Raw genomic sequence first — 12,528 nt, forward strand, 5'->3', positions numbered from 1 at the left:
ATCTATTACCTAATGATCCACTAGTTACTGATCTATTAACTAATGATCCACTAGTTATTGATCTATTACCTAATGATCCACTAGTTACTGATCTATTAACTAATGATCCACTAGTTATTGATCTATTACCTAATGATCCACTAGTTATTGATCTATTACCTAATGATCCACTAGTTACTGATCTATTAACTAATGATCCACTAGTTATTGATCTATTACCTAATGATCCACTAGTTATTGATCTATTACCTAATGATCCACTAGTTATTGATCTATTACCTAATGATCCACTAGTTATTGATCTATTACCTAATGATCCACTAGTTACTGATCTATTAACTAATGATCCACTAGTTATTGATCTATTACCTAATGATCCACTAGTTACTGATCTATTAACTAATGATCCACTAGTTACTGATCTATTAACTAATAATCCACCAGTTATTGATCTATTACCTAATGATCCACTAGTTACTGATCTATTAACTAATAATCCACTAGTTATTGATCTATTAACTAATGATCCACTAGTTACTGATCTATTACCTAATGATCCACTAGTTATTGATCTATTACCTAATGATCCACTAGTTACTGATCTATTAACTAATGATCCACTAGTTATTGATCTATTACCTAATGATCCACTAGTTACTGATCTATTAACTAATGATCCACTAGTTATTGATCTATTACCTAATGATCCACTAGTTATTGATCTATTACCTAATGATCCACTAGTTACTGATCTATTAACTAATGATCCACTAGTTATTGATCTATTACCTAATGATCCACTAGTTATTGATCTATTACCTAATGATCCACTAGTTATTGATCTATTACCTAATGATCCACTAGTTATTGATCTATTACCTAATGATCCACTAGTTACTGATCTATTAACTAATGATCCACTAGTTATTGATCTATTACCTAATGATCCACTAGTTACTGATCTATTAACTAATGATCCACTAGTTACTGATCTATTAACTAATAATCCACCAGTTATTGATCTATTACCTAATGATCCACTAGTTACTGATCTATTAACTAATAATCCACTAGTTATTGATCTATTAACTAATGATCCACTAGTTACTGATCTATTACCTAATGATCCACTAGTTATTGATCTATTACCTAATGATCCACTAGTTACTGATCTATTAACTAATGATCCACTAGTTATTGATCTATTAACTAATGATCCACTAGTTACTGATCTATTAACTAATGATCCACTAGTTATTGATCCCTAATTATTGATTGTACATTTCTTCACCTGAGTCTATCTCTGTCCTGATTAGCTGATAAAGGGGGCGTGGTGAGGTCAGTTGATTGGCTGATATCTGCTGACAGAGGAAGCAGATGGAGCACGCGTGCAGACATAAACTCCGCCCATCAACAGGATGAGGAGTGGGACGCCCAGCCCTGCGGCCATGATGGCGAGCAGCAGAGGGGAGAAGGTGTCTGCGGGGGGGAGGCCGACGCCCACCAGCAGGGTCCTGCAGGAGGAGAGAGAAGAAGACTGTGTGTGTGTGTGTACGTGTGTGTACATGTGTGTGTGTGTGTGTGTGTGCGTGCGTGCGTGCGTGCGTGTGTGTGTGTCTGTGTGTGTGTGTGTGTGTGTGTGTGTGTGTGTGTGTGAGACTGACCATGTGAGGAACCTGCTGCTGTTGTAGAAGGCTCCTCCCGCCAGGCCAAAGGTCACGTTGAGTCCGTAGGCGACCTCCTGGGAGAAGAAGGCTCTGACCAGCCTGGACGCCGCCGCCACCTCTTGGCCGTCGGTGGGGCGGGGCCGGGAGTGGCGACACGGCGTGGCGTCCTCCAGCGTGGGCGGGGAGCGGCGATAGGCCACCGGCTTCCACAGCACGAAGCCCCGCCCCCGGGAGCTGTCCTCTGTCGCCGATGTCCACTGAGACACCTAAAGGTCAAAGGTCAAGAGCTGGCGGCGGGCCAAGAGAGGGCGAGCGTGCACCTGAAAGATGGAGGGCGTGAACTCGTCATCGATGGAGCGACGCACCGCCACGCTGTCCAGGGGATAGGCTCCGCCCACTGTCTGCAGCTCCAGGAAGAAGCGCGATCGCTCCGCCCTCGGATGCAGGCCGTCAAGCCACACCTCCAACTGGGAGGAGTTAGCGCTGTGAAGGAGGCGGGGCCAAGTCTTTGCACGCCCCTCTGACTCGAATGCAGACAGCTGCGGGGGAAATGTACACCTTACTCACATCCTGTGTGTACCTGTGTGTGTGTGTACCTGTGTGTGTGTGTGTGTGTGTGTGTGTGTGTGTGTGTGTGTGTGTGTGTGTGTGTGTGTGTGTGTGTGTGTGTGTACCTGTGTGTGTACCTGTGTGTGTACCTGTGTGTGTGTGTACCTGTGTGTGTGTGTGTGTGTGTGTGTGTGTGTGTGTGTGTGTGTGTGTGTGTGTGTGTGTGTGTGTGTGTGTGTGTGTGTGTACCTGTGTGTGTACCTGTGTGTGTGTGTGTGTGTGTGTGTGTGTGTGTGTGTGTGTGTGTGTGTGTGTGTGTGTGTGTGTGTGTGTGTGTGTGTACCTTGAGACAGAGCAGTCCCGCCCCCAGACGAGCACACAAGAGCACGGAGGTTCCATCCAGTTTGACAGGAGACCAGCTGATGTTGTGGAGGTCATAGGGCGGGTAGAGGTCAGAGGTCACCTGGGCTGTGTTGTTCACGTCATTGTATTCCAACACCTGACACACACACACACACTTAGAGAGAGAAAGAGAGAGAGAGAGAGAGAGAGAGAGAGAGTACTGACTCTAGTGAAGACGAGGGCCCTGCTGTCCAAGATGTTGCTGCCAGGTTCCACTTTGACACTCCCACTACTCTCATTACTCAGGAATACTGGCCAGTCCACCTGTGCACACCACACACATCTTATGTAGCCACGCAGGAGGAGACCCACACATCTTATATAGCCATACAAGAAGAGACTGTCATCTTATATAGCCACACAGGAGGAGACTGTCATATTTCATATGGTTCAATAAAATCATACCGACACAGAAGAAAACGTTGTTATATTGATTATGGTTAACTAATATCAACATGTTGATATTGAATAATATCATACGATACAATAGATGAAGACATATTGATATTGAATAATATCATACGATACAGTAGAAGACATGTTGATATTGAATAATATCATACGATACAATAGATGAAGACATATTGATATTGAATAATATCATACGATACAGTAGAAGACATGTTGATATTGAATAATATCATACGATACAATAGAGGAAGACATATTGATATTGAATAATATCATACGATACAGTAGAAGACATATTGATATTGAATAATATCGTAGCCATACAGAAAAAGAAAACATATTGGTATTGAATATCATACGATACAGTAGAACACATAGTGATAGTACATAATATTATACCGGTACAATGGAAGACATAGTGATATTGAATAATATTATAGCGATACAGAAGAAGACATAGTGATATAGAGTGATATCATACCAATAGAGTAGAAGAAGATAGTGATATAGAGTGATATCATATCGATAGAGTAGAAGACGACACAGTGATATAGTGATATCATAGTGATAGAATAGAAGACAGAGTGATATCATACCAATAGAGTGGAAGAAGATAGTGATATAGAGTGATAATCATATCAATAAAGTAAAAGAAGACACAGTTATATAGTGATATCATAGTGATAGAGTAGAAGAAGACAGAGTGATATCATACCAATAGAGTAGAAGACCATTGATATCATAGTGCTAGAGTAAAAGAAGATACAGTGATATAGTGAGACGAACACAGAGTGATATCATACTGCTAAAGTAAAAGACAGAGTGATATCATAGTGATAGAGTAGACGACACAGTGATATTATAATTATAGAGTAGAAGAAGAGAGTGATATCATACTGATATCATAGAAGAAGCGATGTTGGTGTGCACCATTGGCGCCCCCTGGCTGCAGAAGAGGAAGTGATATCATAGTGATAGAGAGTGATATCATACCAGTAGAGTAGAAGAAGAGATGTTGGTGTGCACCATCAGAAGTGTTGGCGCCCCCTGGCTGCAGAAGAGGAAGTGATATCATCGTGATAGAGAGTGATATCATACCAGTAGAGTAGAAGAAGAGATGTTGGTGTGCACCATCAGCAGTGTTGGCGCCCCCTGGCTGCAGAAGAGGAAGTGATATCATAGTGATAGAGAGTGATATCATAGAAGAAGAGATGTTGGTGTGCACCATCAGCAGTGTTGGCGCCCCTTGGCTGCAGAAGAGGAAGTGATATCATAGTGATAGAGAGTGATATCATAGAAGAAGAGATGTTGGTGTGCACCATCAGCAGTGTTGGCGCCCCCTGGCTGCAGAAGAGGAAGTGATATCATCGTGATAGAGAGTGATATCATACCAGTAGAGTAGAAGAAGAGATGTTGGTGTGCACCATCAGAAGTGTTGGCGCCCCCTGGCTGCAGAAGAGGAAGTGATATCATCGTGATAGAGAGTGATATCATACCAGTAGAGTAGAAGAAGAGATGTTGGTGTGCACCATCAGAAGTGTTGGCGCCCCCTGGCTGCAGAAGAGGAAGTGATATCATCGTGATAGAGAGTGATATCATACCAGTAGAGTAGAAGAAGAGATGTTGGTGTGCACCATCAGCAGTGTTGGCGCCCCCTGGCTGCAGAAGAGGAAGTGATATCATCGTGATAGAGAGTGATATCATACCAGTAGAGTAGAAGAAGAGATGTTGGTGTGCACCATCAGAAGTGTTGGCGCCCCCTGGCTGCAGAAGAGGAAGTGATATCATCGTGATAGAGAGTGATATCATACCAGTAGAGTAGAAGAAGAGATGTTGGTGTGCACCATCAGAAGTGTTGGCGCCCCCTGGCTGCAGAAGAGGAAGTGATATCATCGTGATAGAGAGTGATATCATACCAGTAGAGTAGAAGAAGAGATGTTGGTGTGCACCATCAGAAGTGTTGGCGCCCCCTGGCTGCAGAAGAGGAAGTGATATCATCGTGATAGAGAGTGATATCATACCAGTAGAGTAGAAGAAGAGATGTTGGTGTGCACCATCAGAAGTGTTGGCGCCCCCTGGCTGCAGAAGAGGAAGTGATATCATCGTGATAGAGAGTGATATCATACCAGTAGAGTAGAAGAAGAGATGTTGGTGTGCACCATCAGCAGTGTTGGCGCCCCCTGGCTGCAGAAGAGGAAGTGATATCATAGTGATAGAGAGTGATATCATAGAAGAAGAGATGTTGGTGTGCACCATCAGCAGTGTTGGCGCCCCCTGGCTGCAGAAGAGGAAGTGATATCATCGTGATAGAGAGTGATATCATACCAGTAGAGTAGAAGAAGAGATGTTGGTGTGCACCATCAGAAGTGTTGGCGCCCCCTGGCTGCAGAAGAGGAAGTGATATCATCGTGATAGAGAGTGATATCATACCAGTAGAGTAGAAGAAGAGATGTTGGTGTGCACCATCAGCAGTGTTGGCGCCCCCTGGCTGCAGAAGAGGAAGTGATATCATAGTGATAGAGAGTGATATCATAGAAGAAGAGATGTTGGTGTGCACCATCAGCAGTGTTGGCGCCCCCTGGCTGCAGAAGAGGAAGTGATATCATAGTGATAGAGAGTGATATCATAGAAGAAGAGATGTTGGTGTGCACCATCAGCAGTGTTGGCGCCCCCTGGCTGCAGAAGAGGAAGTGATATCATCGTGATAGAGAGTGATATCATACCAGTAGAGTAGAAGAAGAGATGTTGGTGTGCACCATCAGCAGTGTTGGCGCCCCCTGGCTGCAGAAGAGGAAGTGATATCATCGTGATAGAGAGTGATATCATACCAGTAGAGTAGAAGAAGAGATGTTGGTGTGCACCATCAGAAGTGTTGGCGCCCCCTGGCTGCAGAAGAGGAAGTGATATCATCGTGATAGAGAGTGATATCATACCAGTAGAGTAGAAGAAGAGATGTTGGTGTGCACCATCAGAAGTGTTGGCGCCCCCTGGCTGCAGAAGAGGAAGTGATATCATCGTGATAGAGAGTGATATCATACCAGTAGAGTAGAAGAAGAGATGTTGGTGTGCACCATCAGAAGTGTTGGCGCCCCCTGGCTGCAGAAGAGGAAGTGATATCATCGTGATAGAGAGTGATATCATACCAGTAGAGTAGAAGAAGAGATGTTGGTGTGCACCATCAGCAGTGTTGGCGCCCCCTGGCTGCAGAAGAGGAAGTGATATCATCGTGATAGAGAGTGATATCATACCAGTAGAGTAGAAGAAGAGATGTTGGTGTGCACCATCAGAAGTGTTGGCGCCCCCTGGCTGCAGAAGAGGAAGTGATATCATCGTGATAGAGAGTGATATCATACCAGTAGAGTAGAAGAAGAGATGTTGGTGTGCACCATCAGCAGTGTTGGCGCCCCCTGGCTGCAGAAGAGGAAGTGATATCATAGTGATAGAGAGTGATATCATAGAAGAAGAGATGTTGGTGTGCACCATCAGCAGTGTTGGCGCCCCCTGGCTGCAGAAGAGGAAGTGATATCATAGTGATAGAGAGTGATATCATAGAAGAAGAGATGTTGGTGTGCACCATCAGCAGTGTTGGCGCCCCCTGGCTGCAGAAGAGGAAGTGATATCATCGTGATAGAGAGTGATATCATACCAGTAGAGTAGAAGAAGAGATGTTGGTGTGCACCATCAGAAGTGTTGGCGCCCCCTGGCTGCAGAAGAGGAAGTGATATCATCGTGATAGAGAGTGATATCATACCAGTAGAGTAGAAGAAGAGATGTTGGTGTGCACCATCAGCAGTGTTGGCGCCCCCTGGCTGCAGAAGAGGAAGTGATATCATCGTGATAGAGAGTGATATCATACCAGTAGAGTAGAAGAAGAGATGTTGGTGTGCACCATCAGAAGTGTTGGCGCCCCCTGGCTGCAGAAGAGGAAGTGATATCATCGTGATAGAGAGTGATATCATACCAGTAGAGTAGAAGAAGAGATGTTGGTGTGCACCATCAGCAGTGTTGGCGCCCCCTGGCTGCAGAAGAGGAAGTGATATCATCGTGATAGAGAGTGATATCATACCAGTAGAGTAGAAGAAGAGATGTTGGTGTGCACCATCAGCAGTGTTGGCGCCCCCTGGCTGCAGAAGAGGAAGTGATATCATCGTGATAGAGAGTGATATCATACCAGTAGAGTAGAAGAAGAGATGTTGGTGTGCACCATCAGAAGTGTTGGCGCCCCCTGGCTGCAGAAGAGGAAGTGATATCATCGTGATAGAGAGTGATATCATACCAGTAGAGTAGAAGAAGAGATGTTGGTGTGCACCATCAGCAGTGTTGGCGCCCCCTGGCTGCAGAAGAGGAAGTGATATCATCGTGATAGAGAGTGATATCATACCAGTAGAGTAGAAGAAGAGATGTTGGTGTGCACCATCAGAAGTGTTGGCGCCCCCTGGCTGCAGAAGAGGAAGTGATATCATCGTGATAGAGAGTGATATCATACCAGTAGAGTAGAAGAAGAGATGTTGGTGTGCACCATCAGCAGTGTTGGCGCCCCCTGGCTGCAGAAGAGGAAGTGAAGTGTGTCATTGTCTCCCTGGGCTCTTACGTGCACCACATCTCCACCAGGGGGCGGAGCCAGCGCACCTGGGTTCAACTGCACTGACACCTGCACAAACCAATCATCAATCATTAAATGTATGACTAATCAACTTGTATTATTCAATTACTTTATTATTATTTAATGACTTTACTAATCAACATGTATTATTTATTACTTTACTATTATTTAATGACTTTACTAATCAACATGTATTATTCAATTACTTTACTATTATTTAATGACTTTACTAATCAACTTGTATTATTTAATTACTTTACTATTATTTAATGACTTTACTAATCAACATGTATTATTTATTACTTTACTATTATTTAATGACTTTACTAATCAACATGTATTATTCAATTACTTTACTATTATTTAATTACTTTACTAATCAACTTGTATTATTTAATTACTTTACTATTATTTAATGACTTTACTAATCAACATGTATTATTTAATTACTTTACTATTATTTAATGACTTTACTAATCAACATGTATTATTTAATTACTTTACTATTATTTAATGACTTTACTAATCAACATGTATTATTTAATTACTTTTCTATTATTTAATTACTTTACTAATCAACTTGTATTATTCAATTACTTTACTATTATTTAATGACTTTACTAATCAACTTGTATTATTCAATTACTTTATTATTATTTAATGACTTTACTAATCAATTTGTATTATTTAATTACTTTACTAATCAACTTGTATTATTCGATTACTTTACTATTATTTAATGACTTTACTAATCAACTTGTATTATTCAATTACTTTACTATTATTTAATTATTTTACTAATCAACTTGTATTATTCAATTACTTTACTATTATTTAATGACTTTACTAATCAACTTGTATTATTCAATTACTTTACTATTATTTAATTACTTTACTAATCAATATGTATTATTCAATTACTTTACTATTATTTAATTACTTTACTAATCAATTTCTATTATTTAATTACTTTACTATTATTTAATTACTTTACTAATCAGCTTGTATTATTTAATTACTTTACTATTATTTAATTAGTTTACTAATCAGCTTGTATTATTTATTTTACTAATACATTTTAAATGACTTTAGTAATCAGCTTGTATTATTTAATTACTTGAGAAATACCATTGTAATTTTTAAGAACTTTACTAATAAACTTTAAAAGACTTTACTTATCAACGTGTGTTATTGAATTACTTTGGCTAAGATGGGCTCCAGCAACTCCGAAAGGGACAAGCGGTACAAAATGGATGACTTTAGTAATAAACTTTAAATGACTTTAGGAATCAACTTGGATTATTAAAGTATTTGAGTAATCATCCAGTGACGTAATGATGAAAGTAGTAGTAATAATGACATCATCCAGTGACGTAATGATGAAAGCAGTAGTAATAATGACATCATCCAGTGACGTAATGATGAAAGCAGTAGTAATAATGACATCATCCAGTGACGTAACGATGAAAGCAGTAGTAATAATGACATCATGTACCATGAATTGATGAAGGTGGACCCCGACTTAAACAAGTTGAAAAACTTATTGGGGTGTTACCATTTAGTGGTCAATTGTACGGAATATGTACTGTACTGTGCAATCTACTAATAAAAGTATCAATCAATCATCCAGTGACGTTAGGGTGAAAGCAGTAGTAACAATGACGTCATCCAGTGACGTAAGGATGAAAGCAGTAGTAAAGTGATGCTAATAAAAGTGTGAGACCTTCCTGCTCCACGTGATCCAAGGAAGAAAGAAGAGCAGAGATCCGCACAAGCTCAGCACGGCCGCCATCTTTCTTGTGACGGCAGGTCACATGACGGCAGGTCACATGACCACTTCTTGTCAGCTGACGAGTGGCGGGTGGTTCGCGAACGACTCGTCTCTTTCAAGCGGGCGAGCTGGCCATCATTTTAAATCAAGTTCCCTAAAGTGATTGTGAGGACCCTCACGCCATCTTTGTTGTGTCGGCCGGCGTCCTGCTGACAAGAAGCCCAGCAGAAAGGACTCCATTCTTTTTTTGGACGAGCGTCACGTCTGTCGTCGTCAAGGCAGCACACCTTCAGCCGCGCACACTTCCGCTTCACAATAATAGCACGACACGTGGCATCCGGTCTAACACCGCGAGTGGTAACTACAACGTTGACAAGGGAAGACAAACACACATCTTCTATGTTTGTTTACACCACCAAACTCTAGAAGATCAAATAAATCAATGATATAAAAACCTTGAATTAGTGCCAGGATGTTGTCACCTTAACATGCGACATGACGTCATCATGACATGTGACATGACGTCATCATGACATGTGACATGACGTCCCGGCGGGGAAAAACCTGCAAACATGTTTGGTCACTCTGCTTTATTTACATGTAGCACATTTAAAAAAACCAAAAAATGTTTCCAAAGTGCTGCACAACAATATTAAAAACCAAATTTGAATATTATCCTTAGCTCCACCGATAACTACATAAAAACAAAATAATTATAAAATCAGTATAAAGATGAATATGGTTAAAAGGGATTTTAAAGGTTAAAACCAATGAAAACAATAAATAGAAATCAAAATGTAAAAATAAGTCATGTAGTGTTAAAAGGTAGAGAATAGAAAAGTGGGAGACTTAAGGGTCCACTGTGGGATCAGTTGGAACATGGAGTGTTCCACAGTTTAATCCTGTCTCCCCTGGTTCCACAGTTTAATCCTGTCTCCCCTGGTTCCACAGTTTAACCCTGTCTCCCCTGGTTCCACAGTTTAACCCTGTCTCCCCTGGTTCCGCAGTTTAACCCTGTCTCCCCTGGTTCCGCAGTTTAATCCTGTCTCCCCTGGTTCCACAGTTTAATCCTGTCTCCCCTGGTTCCGCAGTTTAATCCTGTCTCCCCTGGTTCCACAGTTTAATCCTGTCTCCCCTGGTTCCGCAGTTTAACCCTGTCTCCCCTGGTTCCGCAGTTTAACCCTGTCTCCCCTGGTTCCGCAGTTTAACCCTGTCTCCCCTGGTTCCGCAGTTTAATCCTGTCTCCCCTGGTTCCGCAGTTTAATCCTGTCTCCCCTGGTTCCGCAGTTTAACCCTGTCTCCCCTGGTTCCGCAGTTTAATCCTGTCTCCCCTGGTTCCGCAGTTTAATCCTGTCTCCCCTGGTTCCGCAGTTTAATCCTGTCTCCCCTGGTTCCGCAGTTTAATCCTGTCTCCCCTGGTTCCGCAGTTTAATCCTGTCTCCCCTGGTTCCGCAGTTTAATCCTGTCTCCCCTGGTTCCGCAGTTTAATCCTGTCTCCCCTGGTTCCGCAGTTTAACCCTGTCTCCCCTGGTTCCGCAGTTTAACCCTGTCTCCCCTGGTTCCGCAGTTTAACCCTGTCTCCCCTGGTTCCGCAGTTTAACCCTGTCTCCCCTGGTTCCGCAGTTTAACCCTGTCTCCCCTGGTTCCGCAGTTTAATCCTGTCTCCCCTGGTTCCGCAGTTTAATCCTGTCTCCCCTGGTTCCACAGTTTAATCCTGTTTCCCCTGGTTCCACAGTTTAAAACTGTCTCCCCTGGTTCCACAGTTTAACCCTGTCTCCCCTGGTTCCACAGTTTAACCCTGTCTCCCCTGGTTCCGCAGTTTAACCCTGTCTCCCCTGCTTCTACAGTTTAACCCTGTCTCCCCTGGTTCCACAGTTTAACCCTGCCTCCCCTGGTTCCACAGTTTAACCCTGTCTCCCCTGCTTCTACAGTTTAACCCTGTCTACCCTGGTTTTAAGTCTGGTCTTGGGCACCAGGAGCTGGAGCCGGCTCTCAGACCTCCAAGCGTGCGCAGTAGTGTCCACTTGGATGAGATATAATGAGGTGTGATTCCTTGCAAAGCTTTAAAAGCAAACAGCAACATTTTCAAATCAAAGGAATAGGACAATGTCTGAAAAATTGGGTTTATTCCTGGCCTCTGTTAAAAGTCCTGCTGGACTAACTGCAAGCGGAAGAGAGCTTTTAGACATAAAGTGCATTGCAGTAGTCCAGGCCACTTGAAATAAAAGCATGCACCAATTCTTCAAAAAGGTTTTAAGATAAAAACGGGTTTACCTTTGCTAAAAGAAGATGATAAAACCAGGATTTAAAAAAGGCAATTGACTTGTTTATCAAGTTTAAAATCACCGTCTATAGTGACGCCAAGGCTGGTGACATCATTTTGCAACGGTCCCAAGTCTGTGAGGGCCCAAACAAAAACTACAATTTCCCTTTTTCCCTCATTCAGTATTCAACAATTGTGGACTAACCAAGCCTTGACGTGGCATAGACAGTTGGGACTAACCAAGCCTTGACGTGGCATAGACAATTGTGGACTAACCAAGCCTTGACGTGGCATAGACAATTGTGGACTAACCAAGCCTTGACGTGGCATAGACAATTGTGGACTAACCAAGCCTTGACGTGGCATAGACAATTGTGGACTAACCAAGCCTTGACGTGGCATAGACAGTTGGGACTAACCAAGCCTTGACGTGGCATAGACAGTTGGGACTAACCAAGCCTTGACGTGGCATAGACAGTTGGGACTAACCAAGCCTTGACGTGGCATAGACAATTGTGGACTAACCAAGCCTTGACGTGGCATAGACAATTGTGGACTAACCAAGCCTTGACGTGGCATAGACAATTGTGGACTAACCAAGCCTTGACGTGGCATAGACAGTTGGGACTAACCAAGCCTTGACGTGGCATAGACAATTGTGGACTAACCAAGCCTTGACGTGGCATAGACAGTTGGGACTAACCAAGCCTTGACGTGGCATAGACAGTTGGGACTAACCAAGCCTTGATGTGGCATAGACAGTTGGGACTAACCAAGCCTTGACGTGGCATAGACAGTTGGGACTAACCAAGCCTTGACGTGGCATAGACAGTTGGGACTAACCAAGCCTTGACGTGGCATA

General features: G+C 42.7%; 1 protein-coding gene across 2 annotated transcripts; it reads right to left on the reverse strand.

Moving 5' to 3' along the window:
- Positions 1 to 1,130: 1,130 nt before the first annotated feature.
- LOC133550676 (glycosylated lysosomal membrane protein-like) lies at positions 1,131 to 9,539 on the reverse strand. 2 transcript variants are annotated; one of them, XM_061896630.1, is made up of 7 exons: positions 9,356 to 9,539; positions 7,516 to 7,680; positions 2,784 to 2,882; positions 2,560 to 2,715; positions 1,988 to 2,206; positions 1,665 to 1,933; positions 1,131 to 1,514 (listed from the first exon to the last, which is right to left on the reverse strand). In XM_061896630.1, the coding sequence occupies exons 1-7, from the start codon at positions 9,422 to 9,424 to the stop codon at positions 1,340 to 1,342; spliced, it is 1,152 nt and encodes a 383-aa protein (XP_061752614.1). In that variant the 5' UTR covers positions 9,425 to 9,539; the 3' UTR covers positions 1,131 to 1,339. The 2 variants fall into 2 exon arrangements, with proteins under 2 accessions (XP_061752614.1, XP_061752615.1); XM_061896631.1 differs by lacking the exons at positions 7,516 to 7,680; positions 9,356 to 9,539 and adding an exon at positions 4,128 to 4,248.
- Between the last annotated feature and the right edge of the window lie 2,989 nt (positions 9,540 to 12,528).

Source organism: Nerophis ophidion, linkage group LG04 (genome assembly GCF_033978795.1).
Source record: "Nerophis ophidion isolate RoL-2023_Sa linkage group LG04, RoL_Noph_v1.0, whole genome shotgun sequence".
NCBI classification, from domain to species: Eukaryota; Metazoa; Chordata; class Actinopteri; order Syngnathiformes; family Syngnathidae; genus Nerophis; species Nerophis ophidion.